This window comes from Rhinichthys klamathensis, unplaced genomic scaffold, assembly GCF_029890125.1.
Source record: "Rhinichthys klamathensis goyatoka isolate OS25496 unplaced genomic scaffold, OSU_Roscu_1.1 h1tg000122l_1, whole genome shotgun sequence".
In the NCBI taxonomy this organism is placed as follows: Eukaryota; Metazoa; Chordata; class Actinopteri; order Cypriniformes; family Leuciscidae; genus Rhinichthys; species Rhinichthys klamathensis.
The window spans coordinates 288501-312500 of record NW_026606659.1 but is presented as its reverse complement, the minus strand read 5'-3'; the positions used below and the strand labels follow the sequence as shown (position 1 = coordinate 312500).

Below are 24000 nucleotides of genomic sequence, written 5' to 3'. Positions count from 1 at the left end.
CATCATAAAAGTGCATCTGTCCATCATAAAAGTGCCTCTGTCCATCATAAAAGTGCATCTGTCCATCATAAAAGTGCATCTGTCCATCATAAAAGTGCATCTGTCCGTCATAAAAGTGCATCTGTCCATCATAAAAGTGCATCTGTCCATCATAAAAGTGCATCTGTCCATCATTAAAGTGCATCTATCCGTCATAAAAGTGCCTCTGTCCATCATAAAAGTGCATCTGTCCATCATAAAAGTGCATCTGTCCATCATAAAAGTGCCTCTGTCCATCATAAAAGTGCATCTGTCCATCATAAAAGTGCATCTGTCCATCATAAAAGTGCATCTGTCCGTCATAAAAGTGCATCTGTCCATCATAAAAGTGCATCTGTCCATCATAAAAGTGATTCTATCCATCATAAAAGTGCATCTGTCCATCATAAAAGTGCATCTGTCCATCATAAATGTGCATCTGTCCATCATAAAAGTGCATCTATCCATCATAAAAGTGCATCTGTCCATCATAAAAGTGCATCTGTCCATCATAAAAGTGCATCTATCCATCATAAAAGTGCATCTGTCCATCATAAAAGTGCATCTATCCATCATAAAAGTGCATCTGTCCATCATAAAAGTGCATCTATCCATCATAAAAGTGCATCTGTCCATCATAAAAGTGCATCTATCCATCATAAAAGTGCATCTATCCATCATAAAAGTGCATCTGTCCCAGGGTTTCCGTTGTCCGGTAATTACCGGACATTGGCCGGGAAAAAAATGAAATGTCCGACAAAATTAAATCTCTCCGGTCAAATTGGGTGGTGATGGCGCAGTGGATAAGACACATGCCTTTGGTGTGAGAGACCCGGGTTCGAATCCACTGCGAGACACCAATGTGTCCCTGAGCAAGACACTTAACCCCTAGTTGCTCCAGAGGCGTGCGACCTCTGACATATATAGCATTTGTAAGTCGCTTTGGATAAAAGTGTCAGCTAAATGAATAAATGTAAATGTAATTGGAAATGTAAATGTAAATTGTCCGATTAAACTTGCGTAATAATCCAGCCCCCCTAACACAATATGAATTTGAGAATAAGCCTAAATGTATAAGCCAAAGGTCGGTGTATTTTTGCTTATGTTATAAAGGAACAGCCTCTACGTTTGAAAGTTATTAAACAACATCGCATGCTGCATTTCAAATAAAGCGCACGCCTGGAACGGCTGTAATCTAGACCTGAACACCGACCGATTGAGTGAGACGGTTCAGATATGGCCAGGCCCAGGCAGCCTTAAAGGAACACTCCACCGTTTTTTTTAAATTGGGGTTATTCACGGTCTCCCCTACAGTTAGATAGGTGGGCAAATGCATGTTTGGAAGCACAGGCGAAGCACTGATACTTGGGCGCAGAGATATCACGCAACACCGGAAATAAAGCTTGCCACAAATAACCGGCGAAAGTAATGATTATGCATGAAACATTTGAATTGTTGATAAAGTTGACGATGCAGACTCGCCATCTGCGCAGTAGTGAACGCGCCTAGAGAGAAATGCACACTTCATAGTGTGCACGCGCCGGCGCCTCCGTGTCCTGCTATATTGTCCACTATATTTGCTTCTTATTTATTAATCCAGGCAAATTTGTTGATGAAACATTGATTAAAATTAAGATACAATTTATACAAAACGAAATTTTCAAGCAAAAATAGTATTCGAAGATCGCTGGGTTGATTATTATTCGAAAATCGCACCCCTCCACCACACACACATGCATTAGGCTACACACCAGAGCATGAGCAAAGCGGAGCGGTGTGACGCTTATTATTAAAAAACTTAAACAAACGTTTCATATTTATAAATAAAATGTTATTATTTTTTTATTTCATCTATCTTGATTATATGAAAAGGGAACCGCATGAGATGAGTAAGATAGGATCATAAGATGACCGGAATATATCGGAAAACATATGGAATGGGTCAGATTTGACCACTTATTTAGTTTTGTTTTGTAGAAAGCCTTTCTTTAAAGTTTATTTAGTTTTTGTATAAATTGTATCTTCATTTTAATCAATGTTTCATCAACAAATTTGCCTGGATTAATAAATAATAGAGTGTAGAGTCTCCGCAACGGCGATAGATAGAAACGCGCGTCCGAGTGAAGATTGCGCAACTCGCGCGGCGCGTCGTCCATGACACTGATAGCGGCGACACGAGCGCTCAGCTGGATTTCAAAAACAACTGATTTTAGCGCTAGATCTCTTATTTAATAGCGAACTAAATGAATGATCTGCTAGTTAACTGGAGATGTTTTATTTATTTGTATTAGGTACATCCGTGCCTCAATGTTTCTAAAAGTGAATGTGTGTGAAACCATAGTAAACAACAATTGGTGTTGATTGACGCCAATCGAGCGTTCATGTTTTTTTCCGTCTATTTGAAAGTTAGGCTAATAATAACATGTTGCATTCTATACGGCCTGATTATGACATTTTTTAAGTTACATAGCCTGCCTCCAGTTTTCCTCAACTTGACCTATTAACAGGCGATATTTGACCGGCATATCATCAAAATGTCCGTTAAACGAAACCTCTGGCGGTCACTTTGACCGGCACCATTTTTTCGAGCGGAAACTCTGATCTGTCCATCATAAAAGTGCATCTATCCATCATAAAAGTGCATCTGTCCATCATAAAAGTGCATCTGTTCATCATAAAAGTGCATCTATCCATCATAAAAGTGCATCTGTCCATCATAAAAGTGCATCTGTTCATCATAAAAGTGCATCTGTCCATCATAAAAGTGCATCTATCCATCATAAAAGTGCATCTGTCCATCATAAAAGTGCATCTGTCCATCATAAAAGTGCATCTATCCATCATAAAAGTGCATCTATCCATCATAAAAGTGCATCTGTCCATCATAAAAGTGCATCTGTCCATCATAAAAGTGCATCTGTCCATCATAAAAGTGCATCTGTCCATCATAAAACATCTACATGCTGAATACATGTCATGTGACGCACCTGGACGGCGTGACAATGTGTCTCATGCACCAGGACGTCTTGTTGCCGCCCAGGTACGAGTTTCTCTGAGTGTCTTCATACGCCACGCCGACGCGAAACTCTGTGTCTTCGTCCACCTCAATCTCCCAGTAATACTGACCTCTGATGGGCACCAGGTCTCCCAGGACCGCCACACACCTGCAACACACACACACACACGTCATGAGCTGCACTGGCCGCATCACACACACACACACACACACACGTCATGAGCGTGAACGACCTGGCGAAGGTGCTGTCGCTGAAGGTCATGTGACTGAGAGGAAGATCTTCATCCAGGTAGAACATGGTGAGGCCGTCAGCCGACAGAGACAGACTGGGATGAGCTGTGTCTTCCAGCAGGTGGAAACACGTGCCTGCACACACACACACACACGTCACAGCTCAGTTGATCTCACACACACACACACACACACACACACACACACACACACGTCACAGCTCAGTTTGTCTCACACACACACACACACACACACGTCACAGCTCAGTTTGTCTCTCTCACACACACACACACACACACACGTCACAGCTCAGTTTGTCTCTCACACACACACACACGTCACAACTCAGTTGATCTCACACACACACACACACACGTCACAGTTCAGTTGGTCTCTCACACACACACACGTCACAACTCAGTTGATCTCACACACACACACACACACACACACGTCACAGCTCAGTTGATCTCACACACAAACACACGCGTCACAGCTCAGTTTGTCTCTCTCACACACACACACACGTCACAGCTCAGTTGGTCTCTCACACACACACGTCACAGCTCATTTGGATTCTCACACACGTCACAGCTCAGTTGGTCTCTCACACACACACGCACGTACGTCACAGCTCAGTTGATCTCACACACAAACACACACGTCACAGCTCAGTTTGTCTCTCTCACACACACACACACGTCACAACTCAGTTGGTCTCTCACACACACACACGTCACAGCTCAGTTGGTCTCTCACACACACACACGTCACAGCTCAGTTGGTCTCTCACACACACACATCACAGCTCAGTTGATCACACACACACACCTGCGGTGGAGATGTCCACAGGTTCGCTCCGGTCACTCGGGCCGCCGGTGTTCACGGCTCTGACGCTGATGATGTAGTGTTTCCAGGGCTGGAGCTGAACCAGACACTCACAGGATGGGATCGCCACAACCGACCTGCCGGAGAAACCACTGCCTTAGGGTAACATCAACCCAAACCCAACCCTAACCCTGCCGGAGAAACCGCTGCCTTAGGGTAACATCAACCCAAACCCAACCCTAACCCTGCCGGAGAAACCGCTGCCTTAGGGTAACATCAACCCAAACCTAACCCAACCCTGTCAGAGAAACAGCTGCCTTAGGGTAACATCAACCCAAACCTAACCCAATCCTGTCAGAGAAACAGCTGCCTTAGGGTAACATCAACCCAAACCTGCCGGAGAAATAGCTGCCTTAGGGTAACATCAACCCAACCCTGCCAGAGAAACCGCTGCCTTAGGGTAACATCAACCCAAACCTGCCGGAGAAATAGCTGCCTTAGGGTAACATCAACCCAAACCTAACCCAATCCTGTCAGAGAAACAGCTGCCTTAGTGTAACATCAACCCAACCCTAACCCAACCCTGTCAGAGAAACAGCTGCCTTAGGGTAACATCAACCCAACCCTGTCAGAGAAACAGCTGCCTTAGGGTAACATCAACCCAACCCTAACCCAACCCTGTCAGAGAAACAGCTGCCTTAGGGTAACATCAACCCAAACCTAACCCAACCCTGTCAAAGAAACAGCTGCCTTAGGGTAACATCAACCCAACCCTGCCGGAGAAATAGCTGCCTTAGGGTAACATCAACCCAAACCTAACCCAACCCTGTCAGAGAAACAGCTGCCTTAGGGTAACATCAACCCAACCCTGTCAGAGAAACAGCTGCCTTAGGGTAACATCAACCCAAACCTAACCCAACCCTGTCAAAGAAACAGCTGCCTTAGGGTAACATCAACCCAACCCTGCCGGAGAAATAGCTGCCTTAGGGTAACATCAACCCAAACCTAACCCAACCCTGTCAGAGAAACAGCTGCCTTAGGGTAACATCCACCCAACCCTGTCAGAGAAACAGCTGCCTTAGGGTAACATCAACCCAAACCTAACCCAACCCTGTCAGAGAAACAGCTGCCTTAGGGTAACATCAACCCAACCCTAACCCAACCCTGTCAGAGAAACAGCTGCCTTAGGGTAACATCAACCCAACCCTAACCCAACTCTGTCAGAGAAACAGCTGCCTTAGGGTAACATCAACCCAACCCTGTCAGAGAAACAGCTGCCTTAGGGTAACATCAACCCAACCCTGTCAGAGAAACAGCTGCCTTAGGGTAACATCAACCCAACCCTAACCCAACCCTGTCAGAGAAACAGCTGCCTTAGGGTAACATCAACCCAACCCTGTCAGAGAAACAGCTGCCTTAGGGTAACATCAACCCAAACCTAACCCAACCCTGTCAGAGAAACAGCTGCCTTAGGGTAACATCAACCCAAACCTAACCCAACCCTGTCAGAGAAACAGCTGCCTTAGGGTAACATCAACCCAAACCTAACCCAACCCTGTCAGAGAAACAGCTGCCTTAGGGTAACATCAACCCAACCCTGTCAGAGAAACAGCTGCCTTAGGGTAACATCAACCCAAACCTAACCCAACCCTGTCAGAGAAACAGCTGCCTTAGGGTAACATCAACCCAAACCTAACCCAATCCTGTCAGAGAAACAGCTGCCTTAGGGTAACATCAACCCAACCCTGTCAGAGAAACAGCTGCCTTAGGCCCCATCCACACTACTGCGTTTTAGTTTAGAAACGGATAATTAAAACGAATACGATCTCCGTCCACACCAGCGCTTTAGCTGCGTATTAGAATTGATCTCCGTCCACATTAAAACGACTGAAAACGCGGATCACGTGACCATTCACCAACACTGGGCATGCGCGTGCAAACACAACTTCATTGATAAAATGATCCCACCATGCTCTGGGTTAACCCCAAACCGACGCTCCATGTACGGTCAACGCCGCCGCTGCACACGGGAATTGTCACAGATCGCTCGAATAATAGCTTGACTCCGGCGCATGTAGGCCGTTATAGCGCTGTAAAATGCAGAATTTACTTGTACAACAGCGGCTAGCAAAGATATACGCCATGATAGACTAGGCAGAATTTCTTAAAATGTGCTTATTTAAAGTGCTGGAGGCATTTTGTGATTATTTATATTGTACAACATTTCTAGGGGTATTAAGGGGTGCTGAATCCAAATCTGCTGTATATGAAGCTCAAAAATTTCCCAAAATGCCTCAAAATTGAGAAATTCAAAATGGCCGCCACCGTCAGGCTGAAATCTATTTTTCAGTATATCTTTTTGACTAAACAAGGTACAAACATGAAATAAATGTGCTTTTGTAAGTTTTGCTACATGGGCATTTCAATGCCATATTCAGATTTGAGATGTAATGTGAAGAAACTGCTTAGATATTGCAAAAATAGTTGTTTTTAACTACGAACTATTATTAACTCATTATTAATTCAGTTATTATTATTAATATTATCAGGCTTCTTTTACTTAGTTTGTATTTTGTTTTGAGGTCAAATGTGTCAAATGTGCTGTAATGCACTCCCCAATATCACCCCACCCCCAAGGGTAGCCTTTCTCACACTTCTCAGAACGGCTGATCGGAAACATAAGACAGCTAACAGGTAAAGTCATGTCCAGTGTATATTTTCATAATGTGACATGTTTTCATAAACATCACAAGGGGATCAATAACGTTTCTATCTATCTATCTATTAAAGCTGGGTAAAAAATATTGATTTCTCGATTTTAATCGATTTTCATTTTTACAAACCGATATCGATTCTTAAATCCCAAGAATCGATTAGTCATCCTGTTTTCAGTTGATGAATGAATGTAGCGCACATCCCATATATAGCAATAATCTTATCTATAATATATCGCAATAATCTTTGTGCTTGTTACTATTGATATTAAACAAAGTCTCAGATTTCAAATTACATCCGTTTAATTACTGGCTCAAAGAGCTAGCTAAATGAATACATATCGATGTGTAGAGGTTCCCAACCTTTTGACTGCTGAGGCCCAAATAAAATTCTGAAAATCTTTCTACAGCCCAACCAAACTTTTTTGTGCAAAAGTGGGTCAGTGCAATTAGCGCGATTAGCACACTAGCGCGATTAGCTAGATAGTAGCTGCATGATTAATCTAATTTTAATCACAATCACGATTTTGGCTTCCCACGATCAAATTCGCGTGATCTAGCGATATTTAATCATTCCGATATCATGATTTGCGTCATTCCGTTAACAGAACGCCCCTTTTCAAAGTTTTTGGGTTTTTTTTGCAAAGCCAATCTAGCGCTCCGTAAACCACTGTCTGATCAGTGCACGAGAGAGACCGAGTGTCCTAGAACGCGCTCGACAGTGCGCTCGAGATATCAAATCAAAGAGACCGATCGAGTGACAGTGCACGAGAGAGTCCGAGTGTGAGCATTAGTAAATTGCATTAGTAAATTGGTAAATACTACATAGTAATATATATAATTACTATATAAGAGGCATGGAAGTTCGATTAATGGACTCCAATAATCAGTAGGCTACTACAAACGTCTTGTTTTGAACTATTGTTTAATAAATAGAAATAATTCGAGCACATGAACTTTCATATGGAGGATTAAATAAGATTCAATTTATGCAGTAAGATCACTGACACTACCACAACCAGATTTTACATTTCTTAAGCATCAAATAACAATGACTCTGAATTTTATGCATTAATCGAACTTCCATAGTGCATAGCTCTGCCTTGAAATTTTCTTATTTGGTTACATTCTGTTATGGAATATTTGTTTTTTATTGATTGTATATTTTGAGTTTTATTCATATCCATTATACAGGTACAATTCAAGTTTATATTTTGCTTCCTAAAATATATTTACACAATGTAAAATGTAAAAAGGGCCCTGTTGAAGTTTTGCTACATTTTCTTTATTGTTTTATTTATTTTTATTTATTCTTTAAGGAGATGCACTGAATTTTGGTGAATAAGACGACCTGTTTTGATGCACATATCTGTACATTAGCAGGAATGTGGCACAATATAGATGTGAAAGCAGTTATAATTAGCCTACAGTATGTGACAATAAATATTTGTTTTGGTTAAAATCAACAAATAATCGTGATAATCAATCGTGATCTCAATATTGATAAAAATAATCGTGATTATCATTTTGGCCATAATCGTGCAGCCCTACTAGATAGCATCAAAGTCAGCAAACTTAACACACTTGCTTTTACACTGACTGATTGGGGGAAAGACTGTTTAAATTTATTGCATTTATTTCATTTAATTTATTTGAATGCAAATCTCTTTGGGTATTGTTCTACTTGAACCATTCAATCCCTTTTAGTAATCCTTCATGATTTTTTTTTTCAATTGAAAGGCCTCCCACGGCCCACCTGCAATACCTCGGCGGCCCATAGGTTGGGAACCACTGTCTTAGACCTGCATTCGTATTCTAAGAAAACTCTTTCTTGTAGGTCTGAATTAGTCAATTGGCGACAAAAACCGGATATTCTGGATCTTGTACATGTGTGGGACCGGTACTCTACACTAGCTAATGAGGCTCAATTAGATATACCATCTAGATTTCTAAGCCGAAGGAACTCCTTCAAGGAACAAATAGCTGATCGTCTTGAGGGCATATACGACTTTGTTGTACTGCATGATCAGCCTCGAAATGAACCTCGTACTGTCTTGGTTCCATCTAAATACCGGCATATTCCAGTATCAACAATGTTGAAAGACGACACCTCCAATATTCATAGAGTTATTCCTACATTCAAACATAAGGATCAAGATATGTTCCTGAACATGGTCCATGTGTCATTGCAGATCCGAAGAGATATGAACTCACATCCAAAACAAGAGGGGATAGACATCAGTGAAAACAGAGCAATAGACAGTATACCCAACAGCCTGTACATGTTCCTCAATTTGTTACTAGGTGGTCAGCGCCTGCTGGAGGATGACGTTGAAGATTATGATAAAAACACAGCCAAACGACAGCTTAGAGTCCTCAGCATTGCACAGGATCTTATGTACACAGCTAGTGGAGACAAGTTCCTCACTCCAAAGCACATAGGACTGGCCAGTACCCTTCATCAAGCTACACGTTCGAAGGAATTGGTGAACATGTTTCACCAGGCAGGTCATGTTATGAGTTACCGTGAGGTAATCAAACTTGACACTGAACTGGCTAAGACAACCTTGGAGACCATGGGGGATGATGGTGCCATTGTTCCACAAAATCTGGTAAAGGGTCGTTTTGTTCATTTCTCAGCGGACAATGTTGACATCAACGAATACACTCTGGACGGAAAAGGGACATTCCATGCCACTCAAGTGGCTGCCTGGCAACGTGGTCCACCTGAAGGTGATCTCCTTGAAGGAGTTGATCTTTACTCCAGGTCAGACACCCTCAACATCCCCAAGGCAATGACTGATATCATACCTGCACCAAAGAGAGGAATTATAGAGCGGCCAATCAGTGGTGTATTAGCAGCAGACTGTTTCACACAGTCATCTGAACAATGTCCCGCAGCACAGAAAGCACAAGCTACAGACATGGCCTTCTTCATGTCCAGGACATCTCAAAAACCAAAGCCTTCCTGGACATTGTATAATCAAAAGGCAAGCACAGTCAACCCAGAGAAAACTACAGTAGGGTATCTACCTATCATCCTGGCTCCTGCATCTGAACTCGATACACTGAACACAGTCGTCAAGCGAGTGCTCCATGTTTCCAATTCAATGGAACAACAGCATGTCATTCTGACAGTGGATGAGGCACTTTATCCGAAGTTGCTAGAACTGAAGTGGTCAGTAGAAGAATACAAGGACGTGCTTATACCTTGCCTTGGAGGCCTTCACATTGCCATGAACTTCCTGGGAGTGATAGGACAACACATGGTTGATTCTGGCCTGAGGGAGCTATGGGTCAAGTGTGATCTTCTGGGAGCAAATGCTGCTCAGCATGTCATGGCAGGAAAGGGGTATGCACGTGCTATGAGGACCCACAAGCTTACCCTGCAGGCTCTTTGGCAACTACTACTCCCACAGCTTTACACATATCTGGATGAGGTTGATGTTACACTGAGAGCTGAACTCGCAGATCTCTGCCAGTCCATAGATGCTGATCACATCGCACAAATGGTCGACAAACTGACCAAAGACCGATTCCAGCAGCCCATGAAAGAGTTTTCTGCATCACTTGCAGTTGATGACCCGAATGCTGCATTCTGGTTGGACTATATGACTATGGTCAGCATCCTACTCTGTTTCACAAGAGCGCAACGTGATGGATTGTGGGATCTCCACCTGTATGCTTTCAAACGTATGCTGCCCTTCTTCTTCAGGTACGATCATATAAACTATGCCAGATGGGGTACTGTGTACCTGGCTGAGATGTCTGCTCTCCCACCAGAAATCCTCCTTGAGTTTCAGAAAGGCAACTTCGTGGTAAAACGCAGTGATCGACGCTTCAATCAGGTTTCAGCGGATCAAAGTACAGAGTGGCTAAACGCAACAGGAAAAAAGAGTGGAGGCCTAGTAGGTATCACCAGGATACCAACATCCCTCAGTAGATGGACACTGTCGTATAATCTGAGAACAGTCGTAGCTTCTCAGACAACAGCGATGCTGAGACTGACAACATATGATGAAGATGATGAGTACACACACACACAGAGTGCACAAATAGTAGCATGGAAAGAGATGATGTGGATGAAAGCAGAATATGTCTATCATTAAAAGACCACGGTGTGTTTCAAGATGGTGGGGACACACTCAAGAACATAATCAACAAGGACGTGGTCACACCCCAGATTCAACAATCTCTGCTTGGTGCAGAACACCTTGGACAGGCACAAATGAAAGTGTTTGTGGACAAACGTCTGTGTGAACCGCCAGATAGTGACCAGCACTTGGATCTGAAGTCACCCATTCGAAAGAACAAAGCCAAAACATTTGCCTCTTTGTATGAAGTCATGCAACTTTCCAAGAACAAGCAAAACATCATCAAAGTGGACAGGCAGATTCTACAAAGGCTCATCACAGCTTACAGAGCAGGTCGCAAGGTAGACCTGGAAAATATTCTCCAGCATGAACTCATGCCCATCCCGCTATCTCTGGCCACAACTAACGGCAGTCTACATTCCACCAACAAATCTGTTTTAGCAAATATACTGACAAAAAATATCGAAACCCCTGCAGATGTGCCCCTTCAGGAACCCTGCTGCTTTCTTATTGATGGCCAAGCACTTGTAATGGCACTTGGGAAGCCACCTGACATCACAACATTCGGCAACTATGCCAACAAGTTTGCTGACACAGTGTTGAAGATGGCAAAGAAGTACCAGAGGGTTGATGTAGTCTTCGACAGGTACCATGACGAATCCATCAAAACAGGCACAAGAAAGAAGCGTAAACAGCGCCACCGACCAGTACGCAGAGAGATCGTGAATGATTCTGTTCCACTTCCAGCAGACTGGTCGAGCTTCATGGCACTGGAAGAGAACAAAGCAGATCTTGCTCGACTACTCTCAAACCATCTGATAGAACACAGCCCAGAATATGAGCCAGTGGTTGTAGTATCAGGTGGGTTTGCTGAAACGACCACTGTCAAGTCATCAGATCCAGAACTTGAAATCTCCTCTCTGAGTGCTGACCATGAGGAGGCTGATACACGACTGATTTTGCACTGCATCCAGGCTCCTATGGACACAATAGTCGTGTCAGCGCGTGACACAGACGTGCTTCTTCTACTTCTAGCACATCATGACAGAATTGGATGTACCCATCTCTACATGAAAGCCGGGACATCAAAGGATCCAAAGTATTTTCCAGTACATGACATTCGCAAGTTACTCTCTGATGATCAAGTGGACACACTCCTTGCCTTCCATGCCATCACTGGCTGTGATAGTGTATCTCAGTTCAGCGGTCACGGAAAGAAAACAGCCTGGCAGGTGTTTGAGCAACATCACACCGATCTTACTGGCCTTGGGAAGGGCCCTCTCACAGAAGATATTGTGAATTCAACTGAGAAATTCATCTGTAAGATATATGGTGTGCCTGAGGTTGATACATGCAACAAAGCAAGAGTGAAGTTGTTTTGCAAAGGTCATCCACAAGAGACTCTGCCTCCAACCTCAGATGCAGTGAAGTTTCATATCATGCGTTCACACTATCAAGCGACAATCTGGAACCAAGCTCACCTGCCACATCCTGATCTTCCTCCAGTGGATGAAATGGGATGGATGCACAAGGAAGGTCAATTAGTGCCACGGCTAATGTCTTTGCCACCTATGCCTAAAGCCTGCAGGGAGTTCACTTCATGTCGGTGTACCAAGGGATGCCTCAGCCAACGCTGCAGCTGCAGGTCTGTGTTTAGGGAATTAGCTGATGTTGATCATTGTGTACAAGAATGTACAAACATGATAGACTGGTAGAGTATTCCAATGTACCTGTACTTGTACTTGTTGTAATCTTTCTATTCAATTCTTCTATTATTCAGAAACAGTCGCATGGAATGTATAGACGCATGCAACTGCAGGAAACTTGACAACACTTGCCAGAACATTGAAGAGGACTATGAATAGGCTGTCACTGTAACTTCTACTGGGATATAGTTCAATTAATATCACCAGGACCCATGGATCTTCCTGCTTTTGGATCTTATTTGATTGACAACTTCTTTATTCACTAATGACCACCTTTTTCTCTATACTTGTTTGATTATCAAGCTGATTATTGACACTTGATCTAAATCAGGACAGGATGTTAAATTCCCCATGTGTGAAAACCTGTGAACATTTAATTAAAGTTTGTAACTTTTTGTATTTGTTTGTACATTTGACCTCAAAACAAAATACAAACTAAGTAAAAGAAGCCTGATAATATTAATAATAATAACTGAATTAATAATGAGTTAATAATAGTTTGTAGTTAAAAACAACTATTTTTGCAATATCTAAGCAGTTTCTTCACATTACATCTCAAATCTGAATATGGCATTGAATTGCCCATGTAGCAAAACTTACAAAAGCACATTTATTTCATGTTTGTACCTTGTTTAGTCAAAAAGATATACTGAAAAATAGATTTCAGCCTGGCGGTGGCGGCCATTTTGAATTTCTCAATTTTGAGGCATTTTGGGAAATCTTTGAGCTTCATATACAGCAGATTTGGATTCAGCACCCCTTAAAACCCTTAGAAATGTTTTACAATATAAATAATCACAAAATGCCTTCGGGGTTCTGATTTTGTGAAAATTGACCCTGTCTATGACTGACGACACCCAATCATAGAGCCGAGTGTGAGCCTCTACTACGCCATTGTTTCTAAAGTCCTCCGTTTTGACCCGTCTACACTAAAACGCCCTCCGGAGATTCAAAACGAAAAACGGTTCGGCAGCGTTTCTAAACTTCTCCGTTTTGGGTCTCCGTTTTTGCCGTTTTAGTGTGGACGGGAGGTCCAAACGTAGCAAAAGGTCTCCGTTTTTAAACGAAGACGCAGTAGTGTGGACGGGGCCTTAGTGTAACATCAAACCCAACTCAAACCCCAACCCAACCCAAACCTGACCTAGAATAGAGACAATGACTTGAGGATGTAAAAAAGATGTTCCAGTAATAGTCCTTTTCTTAAACATATCCGTTGTGACCGGAAGTGAGCAACCCTAGTGTTAAACCTTGCACTGGGATATTTTTGGGGGTCTATTTCTGTACCCGTTCTCATACCTAAACCTACCCTTGGTACTTTGTGGTTCGATTCAATTTAACCCCACACCTACCCTCACCCTAAACTTACCCATTCTATCTAAGCCTGTACCAATCCTCACCCTAAACTAGCCATGGTAGACAACTAGTCAAGACAACTTAGTCAACTAGTCTTTTTAACTCCTGGATTTGACATGGCTGGATCAATTTAGATTTAGATTGTGTGTGTGTGTGTGTGTCACTGACTCCGTCACAGTGTTGCTGCTGTCGGTGTCGCTCTCTCTGAACTCCAGTGTATATGATTCCACAGGGTTTGTGTTTCCAGAGTCCCAGCGGATCAGCGCCGCGTCCAGGCTGCTCACACACTGCCGGGGCCTGATGACGGGAGGAGAGGGAACTGCACACACACACACACACACACACGCTGTCACTCGCGGTCAGAGCAGCAGGACAGTTACACACACACACACACACGTACCCGTCATGTACACGGCTCTCTCGCTGGCCGGGCTGATGCCGGTGGTGTTGGTGGCCGTGACCCACAGCTCGTACTGGGCGTTCGGGAGCAGATCAGACACTGTGCAGTGAGTCTCCTTCACCTTCAGCTGAGACACTGACAAACACACACACACACACATTTATGCATTTGGCAGACGCCTTTATCCAAAGCGACTTGCATTGCATCTCAAGGTACACATTTTAACATTCTTATCAGTTCTTGCTTTCCCTGGGAATCAAACCCAGTTGCAAGCGCCAACGCTCTACTGTTTGAGCTACAGGAAAGTACACACTAATGCACAACTACACTAATACACAACCACAGCTGCAGTGTGTCAGCAGTCCACTGGTCAAATCACAAACAAATACCAACCCTGAACCCTGACCTCAGTCTAGTATTGGCAGAACATCCTGATGGACTGAGCTTTACTGGATCAGATCCATCGTGATCTTTTACCCCTTTTCCACCAAAGCATTTTGAGAGCCGGTTCGGAGCCTACTCGAGAACCAGTTCTTTGTGTTTCGACAGCCAAAGAACCGGTTCTCGGCCAGGAAAATTGGTTCCAAAGCGGCACCAACTCTTTGCTGGACTAGAACCATTCTTTCACCACGTCATGCTTACGTCGGGGGCTGGGGGCGGGTTACTGTGACCAACAACACGACGGGAATGGGAAAGCTAAGACGTATGGCGACGTACACAGTGACGTAACGACGGCGTCCGCTGGGCTCTCTAGTCAGTGGAAAAACAAACAGGTTCTGAGAAGGTTCGCAAGTTGAACCAACTTTGAACCAGCACCAGTTCCGAACCAGTTCTTTTTTGGTGGAAACGAGGTATTTCTGAAGTCTGATCATTTCTCCACAGGTGACCAGTGAAGTGGCGTGCGGTTATGAAGTGGTTTGGGTAATAATGGCGTGTGTTTACCGTCCTGCAGCGGCTCCATGGGGCAGTCGTCCGAGATCAGGCGCCAGTAAAGCTCGTAGAACTCCACAGTGTCGTCGGAGAACAGACTCCAGCACACGTGCAGCGACGTGTCCGTGGCCGAGTTACAGATCTGGGGGTTCATGACCGGAGCTGATGGAGCTGGACACACACACACACACACACACACAGGCTTATGTCCTACAGTATCCTGTGGATCAAAAATATATTCATTTTTGTTCCGAAGATGAACGAAGGTCTTATGTGTTTGGAACGACATGAGTAATTCATGACAGAATTTTCTTGTTTGGGTGAACTATCCCTTTAAGTGAGTGTATGTTTTTAAGCACAATTTGGACATTTTATTTGCATCTTGTTGTTTCCATCCAGCCTTTCTTATACTAAAATTGGCATAAAAAATCTACATGGAAACCCAGCAAATATAAAAGAGCAGTAATGGTGTCTGACCTGGAAGCACGTTTATGGAGTCCATCATCTGTCGGACATCGGACAGATCCGTCGTCGGAACATCAAAGTCCAGAGACACTCCCAGCTTCAGATCCACTTCCTTACTGGAAAACTGCTCAACTCTGATTGGACAGATTATGACAGATAATTCCAGATTGCTTTACTCATCATGTCTGTGTTAACTGTGATGGTCAGGCACGTCACTTATCGCCCACTGTCATTCCAGATGTAGGACGTGCACTTTGAAAGCTCAAAATATGAACTGTTGACATTCATATCTAACGTAGTAATGAATGTCAAGCCTCAAATGTTCCTGGTTTGCACGTGACCAACCGTGACGCGGCAGGTTTGAATATGACGACTTAAGTTTCAGTCTGTTCAGTTCAACGTTAACATCCACTCGTTGTGTGGAAAAGAGCCAGATGAACATTCTGCTACACATCTCCTTTTGTGAAGGCAATGCAGAAATGTTTTATCGCTTCCACTTTGTTATAATACCACTAACAGTTGACCGTGGAATATTTAGTAATGAGGAAACTTCCCGAATGGACGTATTGCACAGGTGGAACCGATCACGGTCCCACGCTTGAGTTCACTGAGCTCCCGAGAGCGACCCGTTCTTTCACAGGTGTGTGTAGAAGCGTCTGCATGCCTAGTGCTGGATTTATACACCTGTGGCCATGGAAGTGATTGGAACACAGGAATTCAATAATACTTATTTGATACAATACTTTTGGCAATATAGTGTAGGTGCAAAGGTATAGGCTACTATGCTACTGTTTACTGTTAACATGTCGAAACAAATGCTGATTTTTGGTGTTATTCTTTTTCTTATTTCTGTTAAGCATCAATAAAAAGAGTTTAACTAAATATCTTTTGTATTCTGCAGAAGAAAGAAGGACTCAGACTGATCTCATGAAATGGCGTATGTATGACACGCCAATTCGTATTTCCATTTTTGGCGTGCTATCAACACGCATAATCGCTTTTCAGCGTGTTTATCAACGCCGTTGACTTAACGTTACATTACTGTATATAAATATATGACCTACCCCAACCCCGTCCCTAAACCTACCCGTCACTGGGGTTAATAATAATAATAAAATAATAATAATATGTTTATTTTATATAGCGCCTTTCAGAGTACTCAAGGTCGCTTTACAATAAAGTACAAATAAACCTGACAGAAACATGACATAGAACAAAAAATGAATTGAGATAGTGGTACATAAACATAGAAATCAAGGGAAACAAGTAGCAAAAAGATACGTTTTTAGGTGAGTTTTGAAATCGTGTAATGATGAAAGGTCGCGGATGTGTTGGGGAATAGAATTCCAGAGAGTTGGGGCAGCAGTACAAAAAGCCCTTCCACCATATGATGATAGTTTGTGCCGTGGGATCGTTAAAAGACCGGTATCGGAGGATCTAAGTGTGCGAACTGGGGAGTAGGTATGGATGAGATCAGAGATATAGGTGGGGGCAAGACCATGGAGTGCTTTGAATGTGATAAGGAGTATCTTGTAGTTAATACGAAAACGTACTGGTAGCCAATGTAGTCTGCGTAAAATCGGAGTAATGTGGGAAGATTTCTTTGTGTATGTAAGGACCCTTGCTGCGGAGTTCTGAATGTATTGGATTTTATTTATAGATGAGTTGGGTAAGCCATAGAAGAGAGAATTGCAGTAATCAAGCCGTGATGTGATGAAAGCATGAACCAAGGTTTCAGCATCGCTGGTGTTCAGAAATGGACGTAAGCGTGCGAGGTAACACTTTATAATAACTGTATGCTATTAATCATTTGTTAAGCATGAGTAAACAGTTAATTCATCATTTATAAAGCATTGATAGACATTAATAAGCAGTTTATAAATACAGCTATAAACGCTTTTTTCCTTGATTTATAAGCATATCTATAATGCGTTTAATAATTGTATTTTCATACTTTGTTAATGATCAATTAATAATTTCTAAATGAAGTATAGGATTATTTATTGAACCAGTTACTTAAGAGTTGTCAGTCATTCATAAGATCACTTAGAAAGTGTAAGTAAATGTAGTAAATACAGGTAGTTATAAAGCATTTAGTAGTGGTCAGTTAACTATTTTGTGAGCTAATCTAAAGTGAGGACTATTCATGCCTTGTAAAGCATTTATAAAGGAGATTTAAAGGCGCATCAATCTTCTAAACAGTGAAATGTAACAAACACTACACAGTGATACAGAACATAGAAATATTTAACAGCCTTTAAATCTCCTTTATAAAAGCTTTACAAGGCATGAATAGTCCTCACTTTAGATGAGCTCACAAACATAGTTAACTGACCACTACTAAATGCTTTATAACTACCCGAATTAACCCTGAATTACAGCATAAATACATGTTAATAAAGCATTTATTAACACACTAAGTAACCATCACTATATGTCTGAATAATAAGATGTATGAATGTACATTTAAATAGTTTTATAATCATTTACTTACACGTTCTAAGTAATCTTATGAACCACTGACAACTCTTAAATAACTGGTTTATAAAAAATGCAATTAATCATTTAGAAATAATAAATTGATCATTAATAAAGGATGAAAATACAATTATTAAATAAATTATAGATATGCTTGTAAATCAAGAAGAAAGCATTTATAGCTGTATTTATAAACTGCTTATTAATGTCTATTAATGCTTTATGAATGATGAATTAACTGTTTACTCATGCTTAACTAATGATTATTAGCGTGTAGTTATTATAAAGTGTTACCGCGTGCGATATTACGAAGGTGAAAGAAGGCAGACTTTGTGAGAGAGGAAATGTGTGGAAGGAAGGAAAGAGATGAATCAAAGATTATACCAAGGTTTTTGACAGTAGTGGAAGGTTGAACCGAAACTCCAGCAATGTGAACATTGTCAACACTGAAACAGGATGTAAATCGAGGTGAGCCAATAAGAAGTAGATCTGTTTTATCAGTGTTGAGTTTGAGAAAATTACTGGTCATCCAAGCATTTATATCATCAATACAGGCTGATATGGAATTTGTGGGAAAAGGAGCATTGCGTTGTGAATGGATGTATAGTTGGGTGTCATCTGCGTAGCAATGGAATTTAAAGTCATGTTGACGGATGATGTTACCTAATGGGAGCATGTAGATGATGAAGAGAAGAGGCCCAAGAACAGAACCCTGGGGAACACCGTGTGGGACAGAGGCAGTAGTGGACTTAGCCTGGCGGATAGAGATGTAATGCTGACGATCAGACAGGTAGGAAGTTAACCAAGATAGGGCAGTTCCAGAAACACCAAGAGCAGAGTCGTGAGATGAGAATACTGTGAGAGATTGTGTCGAATGCAGAGGAAATATCTAGAAGAATTAGAATACTGGTGGAGCCGGAGTCAGTGGCCATAAGGAGATCATTGACAACCCTAAGAAGTGCTGTCTCAGTGCTGTGGAGGGTGCGGAAAGCGGATTGAAAACATTCATAGTGGTTGTTAGATGACATGTGTGTTTGAAGTTGGGCAGCGACCACTTTCTCAAGCAGTTTCGAAAGAAATGGTACATTTGAGATTGGTCTGTAATTGGCCATGTTGGTGGGGTCGAGGCCGGGTTTCTTTAGGACAGGAGTGACAGCAGCAGTTTTTAATTCCAGAGGAACAGAACCAGTACTTAGTAGTTGGGAGATGAGAAGTGAAATCGGCTAAGAAATAACAGGTGCACATTTTTTAAGTAAAGTAGTAGGAGCTGGATCAAGATGACAGGAAGATGTGTTTGCTTTGTTGATTAGCTCAGAGAAATAAGCAGGGGTTGGGGGGGCAAAATCAGTGAGAGTACCAGGAGTAAAAGCAATGGCGAAGTCGTGTGTGTAAACAGGAGAGATCATGGATGGGAAATGATTGTGAATGCTATCAGTTTTATTTAAAAAGAAATGCAGGAATGACTCACAGAGGTCTGCTGAGTTACTAATGACAGGTGCAGGAGGGTTGGTGAGTTTATTGACTACTGAAAACAGTGCTTTAGGTCGAGAGGATGCATTATTGATAATAGTAGAGTAGTAACCAGAGCGTGCAGTGTTTATAGCAGATTTGTACAATTGGATATGGTCAGTGTAAGCAGTAAGGTGAACAGTCAAACCGGTTTTCCTGTAAAGGCGTTCAAGACGACGACCAGCTGTTTTTAGATTGCGAAGAGCAGGGGTATACCAGGGAGATGTGTGTGTAGAAGGTACAACTCTACTTTTAAGAGGGGCATGTGTATCAAGGGCAGTGGAAATACAGGCATTATATTTGGTAAGGATATCAAGAGAGCTAGTGTGTTCAGTAATATCAGAGAGATGAGTTTGTACAGATTCAGAAAACAGTAATGGATTAACAGAATTGAGGTTACGGAAGGTTATAGTAGATTTCACCCTGAGGCGGGGAAGAGGCATTTCACAGTTTAGTCCAACAAGATCCAGTGTGTGACCTTTTGAGTGTGTAGCAAAATCAACATGTTGTACAAGATTGAAACATTCAAATAGTGACAAGAGTTCACGCGATTCTGCACAATCAGTATCAACATGTATGTTGAAATCACCAAGTAATATAACACAAGAGGATAAGGCAGAGGAAAGGGTTAACAGTTCATGCAGTTCACTGAAGAAATTTGAGATAGCTTTAGGTGGACGATACAGGAGAATCAAGATCATTGGAGATGTACCAGAAACTTTGAGAACTAGATATTCAAAAGTTAAAGTCACGTGAAAGTCTATATTTTTGACTGGAATGCTGCTGCGGTGAACAGCAGCCAGGCCACCACCCCTTGATGTCAAACGAGGTTTGGCCAGGTAGCTGTATCCAGAGGGAGTGAGAAGATTTAGGTGGAAATAGTCATTAGGAGTTTGCCATGTTTCAGTGAGGAGCAATAAGTCGAAGTTTTTCTCAGTTAGTAGTGCGCAAAGCACAGTAGCCTTATCTGTGAGGGAACGACAGTTAAACAGCGCAACTGCCGGTTGAAACGCGCAGTCATTGCGTGTATTAGTCAGAGACAGATCACAGGAAACAGTTTTTAATGAGGTAAAATTTATTCCACGGCATGAAGACTCATTAATACCATTTATGAGTCTTCTCCTACCATCCTAGGAAAAGAAATATCGCTCCACAGATGTAGATATAGATTTCGCTCGGACATTTAACGGCGTACACATACACGCGGAATCACTCGGACATGTAATGGCGTAGACATACACGCAAAAGATTTCGGCGTGGACACACACGCGGATAGCTCAAAATGCGTATAGATAACACGCCACTTGGCTTGAAAGTGGCGTGTATGTTTACGCAAAGTCATGATGTCATGTTGCAAAGTCACACTGGTTTGAAACCACATGAACTTGAGTAACTGATGACAGAATGATTATTAGACACGCCACACACTGCATCCACTTACCTCTTCATGATTGGCATGACAGCCTGTCAATCAGAGAGAGAGGGCGGGTCAGAAACTATTGATTATGTGGTTCTGTAATAACCGTGATGATCAGTGCTGATCTCTGACCTGCAGGAAGGCGCGCTGGTCTCGCTGCCGGTGGACGCGCTGCGCGCTCTCGATCAGCTGTTTGGACGCGTCCAAGGTTCGCCCGCAGCGCAGAAGCTCGCCGTACAGACGCTCCAGCGCGCGGTTCTTCTGCTCGTCCAGCGCCGCCGCTCGCGTCTCGTGTCTCTGCGCCAGCGTCTGCAGGACCTCGTTATAATGCTGCTCCAGGTTCTGCTCCTGACGCCCGAAGTTCTCCTGAAAACACACAAGTTGCTAGCCTGGTTAAAACCAGACCATTCTCAGGTGTATCTGAGTTATGGTCTGGCAAAGCGTCATAGACAAATCATTTCCAGAGGGGCGTCACCAACGGACGTCGCGGATAGACCTAAACCCAATCAGAGGGATGGAGGAGATGACGTATGCAGAGCGCCGGAGAAACATGTTGTTCTTTGCTCGGTTTTTAACTAAAAGGAAACGTTCAAATCGCCTAAAACAGACGCGATCGCTGATTGGAACGAGTGATGTTCGACGGCGGCATCCATCTTTGTAATGTAGGCTACAAAATCTGCTTCAAAATCCCAGCGCTGTCGTCATCGTGTAAAGCCCGCCCCAACGCTTCTGATTGGTGCCGCGATTTCGGCGGATTGGAAATGGGCTTGAATGAGCTCTTCGCCAGACTAACTTTCAGAGCAAATCTAAATTTGCCGGAAGTTGTCTAGGTTTTCCCAGGCTAACAAGTTGCGATTTATAAAAACAAACTTGACGGAAAAAACTGAGCGACTGAGTCTGGTTTCTCCCAAGGGTTTTTTCTCCATTCTGTCACCTTTGGCTTTTGTCTTGCTTAGTTGGGGACATTTAATGTAATATTCATCAATATTATTGATCTCCTGCACTGACAGCATTATATGAGAACTGAACTGAGCTGGACGATGACATCACGGTTTTCTCCAGAGCCGATATATATATAAATGAACTAAATTAATAACTTTTTCACAAAAATGAACCATCACTGAACTGACTTAGCTGGACTGTGACGCTATTCTCTTCTAGAAACAACATTTGCATTATTGTCCTGTTATCTCTGTAAAGCTGCTGTGAAACACTCTGTGCTGTTAAAAGCGCTGTAGAAATAAAGCTGACTCGACTCTACACACAGCATCAAACCGCCCGAATGTGTGTGTGTGCGGAACATGACGTCGAGTCACGCACCTCCACCGTGATGAAGATCTCCTCCAGGTTACTGGCGAAGTTCTCCATCTCCACGATCTTCTGGCTCAGCTTACCCCTGCTGTGGGACAGCTCCTCCTGGAAGAGCACACGGTCTCGTCACACACACCTGCACAGGTATGAAGTGTGTGTGGCTGGTTCTCACCTTGATCTGCTCCGCGGCGGGGCCAAGCGCGAGGCGTGTGTGACGCGCGTGCGCTGCGGCGCCGGTGTGTGTGAGGACGTGGCAGTGAGAGCAGAAGGCATCAGGTGTGTGTGAGTCCTGCACCATCACAAACTCTTCCTCATCAGCCTCGTCTTCCTCACTCAGCTCCTCGGCGATCACACACAGACTCCGCGCGTCAAACGCCTCCATCCTGAGCGAGCGAACACACACTTCATGCTCACATTCATACACTCACTTTCAGTTTAATTACAATTCAATTCAAATGAGCTTTATTAGCATGACTGTGTATCACATTGTTGCCAAAGCATTAACATATTATATAAATAAAACAAACAAACAAAACATATCATATCTTATCTTATAACATATCTTCCGCTGAATGTTAATTTGATCATGTTGTGTTTATATTTTATTTTTCATGTGTCTGTGTGTGTGTGTGTACACATTACAAGTAACGCGAGTTTACATAAGCCGGTTACTTTTTTCAAGTAACTAGTAAAAGTAACGCATTGCTTTTAAATTCACAGCAAAATATCTGAGTAACTTTTTCAAATGAGTAACGCAGGTTACTTTAAATGTGAACATGCATTTACTCATCTCTCTCGCACAAAAACAGATTCATATTCCTCAAATGAATATACAAAGACAGTGAAATGCAAACTCAGAATATTATGCAAACCAGCAACAACTAATGTTATGTTACATTACACAAATATACTTCATGCATTAATCTCACTTTAAGCCGCGATGTCTTTGCTGTTGACCTTCAATGATCCAGTTCCAGCCCCGAAATGACGCAGAAAAGTCTCTCTCACTCTCTCACACACACACACACACTCTCTCTCATTCACACACACACACACACACACACACACACACACACACACACACACACGCGACATTGGCAGCCATAAACAAGCCTAACAATAACAGCTTTCTTGCATTAATCTGAAATCGTCAGAGTAATAAAAGCGTCGAGAAGTACCTGCTGTCTCGCGGTGTGTGTTCGGTGTGTTTCAGCTCGGTGTGTGTGTGTGTGTGTGTGTGTGTTTCAGCTCAGAACAGATAAATATAGACTGACGTGTCGAATATCAGCAGGAGCTCAAACCCCTCGCGATATGAATCTCTGTTCACTGAACACACACTCACTGCCGCCGCGACGCATCCATCATCATCATATAATAATGACGCCGGGCTTTAAATTATTCATCACTGCATAAAATGAAAACTTAGATGTAATGTTTATATGTTAATCAAATATATTTATATTATAAAACGCCAAAATAGACTGTATTAGACTTTAATTTTGACACATTCAATTTATGTTCTAATATTTA

At 42.7% G+C, this 24000-nt stretch overlaps 1 protein-coding gene across 1 annotated transcript in view; it reads right to left on the bottom strand.

Annotated features, from left to right (window-relative positions):
* Nucleotides 1-23458, bottom strand: part of LOC130088800 (fibronectin type III and SPRY domain-containing protein 2) — a 26322-nt gene extending 2864 nt beyond the window's left edge. Inside the window, exons 1-12 of the mRNA XM_056255784.1 lie at nt 23400-23458; nt 22643-22853; nt 22480-22575; nt 21292-21525; nt 21184-21206; nt 15768-15889; nt 15303-15461; nt 14361-14495; nt 14129-14279; nt 4097-4230; nt 3268-3400; nt 3006-3182 (exon numbers count right to left, since the gene is read on the bottom strand). Of these exons, the coding sequence (XP_056111759.1) occupies nt 3006-3182; nt 3268-3400; nt 4097-4230; nt 14129-14279; nt 14361-14495; nt 15303-15461; nt 15768-15889; nt 21184-21206; nt 21292-21525; nt 22480-22575; nt 22643-22852 (1574 nt within the window). The 5' untranslated portion in view covers nt 22853; nt 23400-23458. The remainder of the gene's footprint in view (nt 1-3005; nt 3183-3267; nt 3401-4096; nt 4231-14128; nt 14280-14360; nt 14496-15302; nt 15462-15767; nt 15890-21183; nt 21207-21291; nt 21526-22479; nt 22576-22642; nt 22854-23399) is intronic.
* Between the last annotated feature and the right edge of the window lie 542 nt (nt 23459-24000).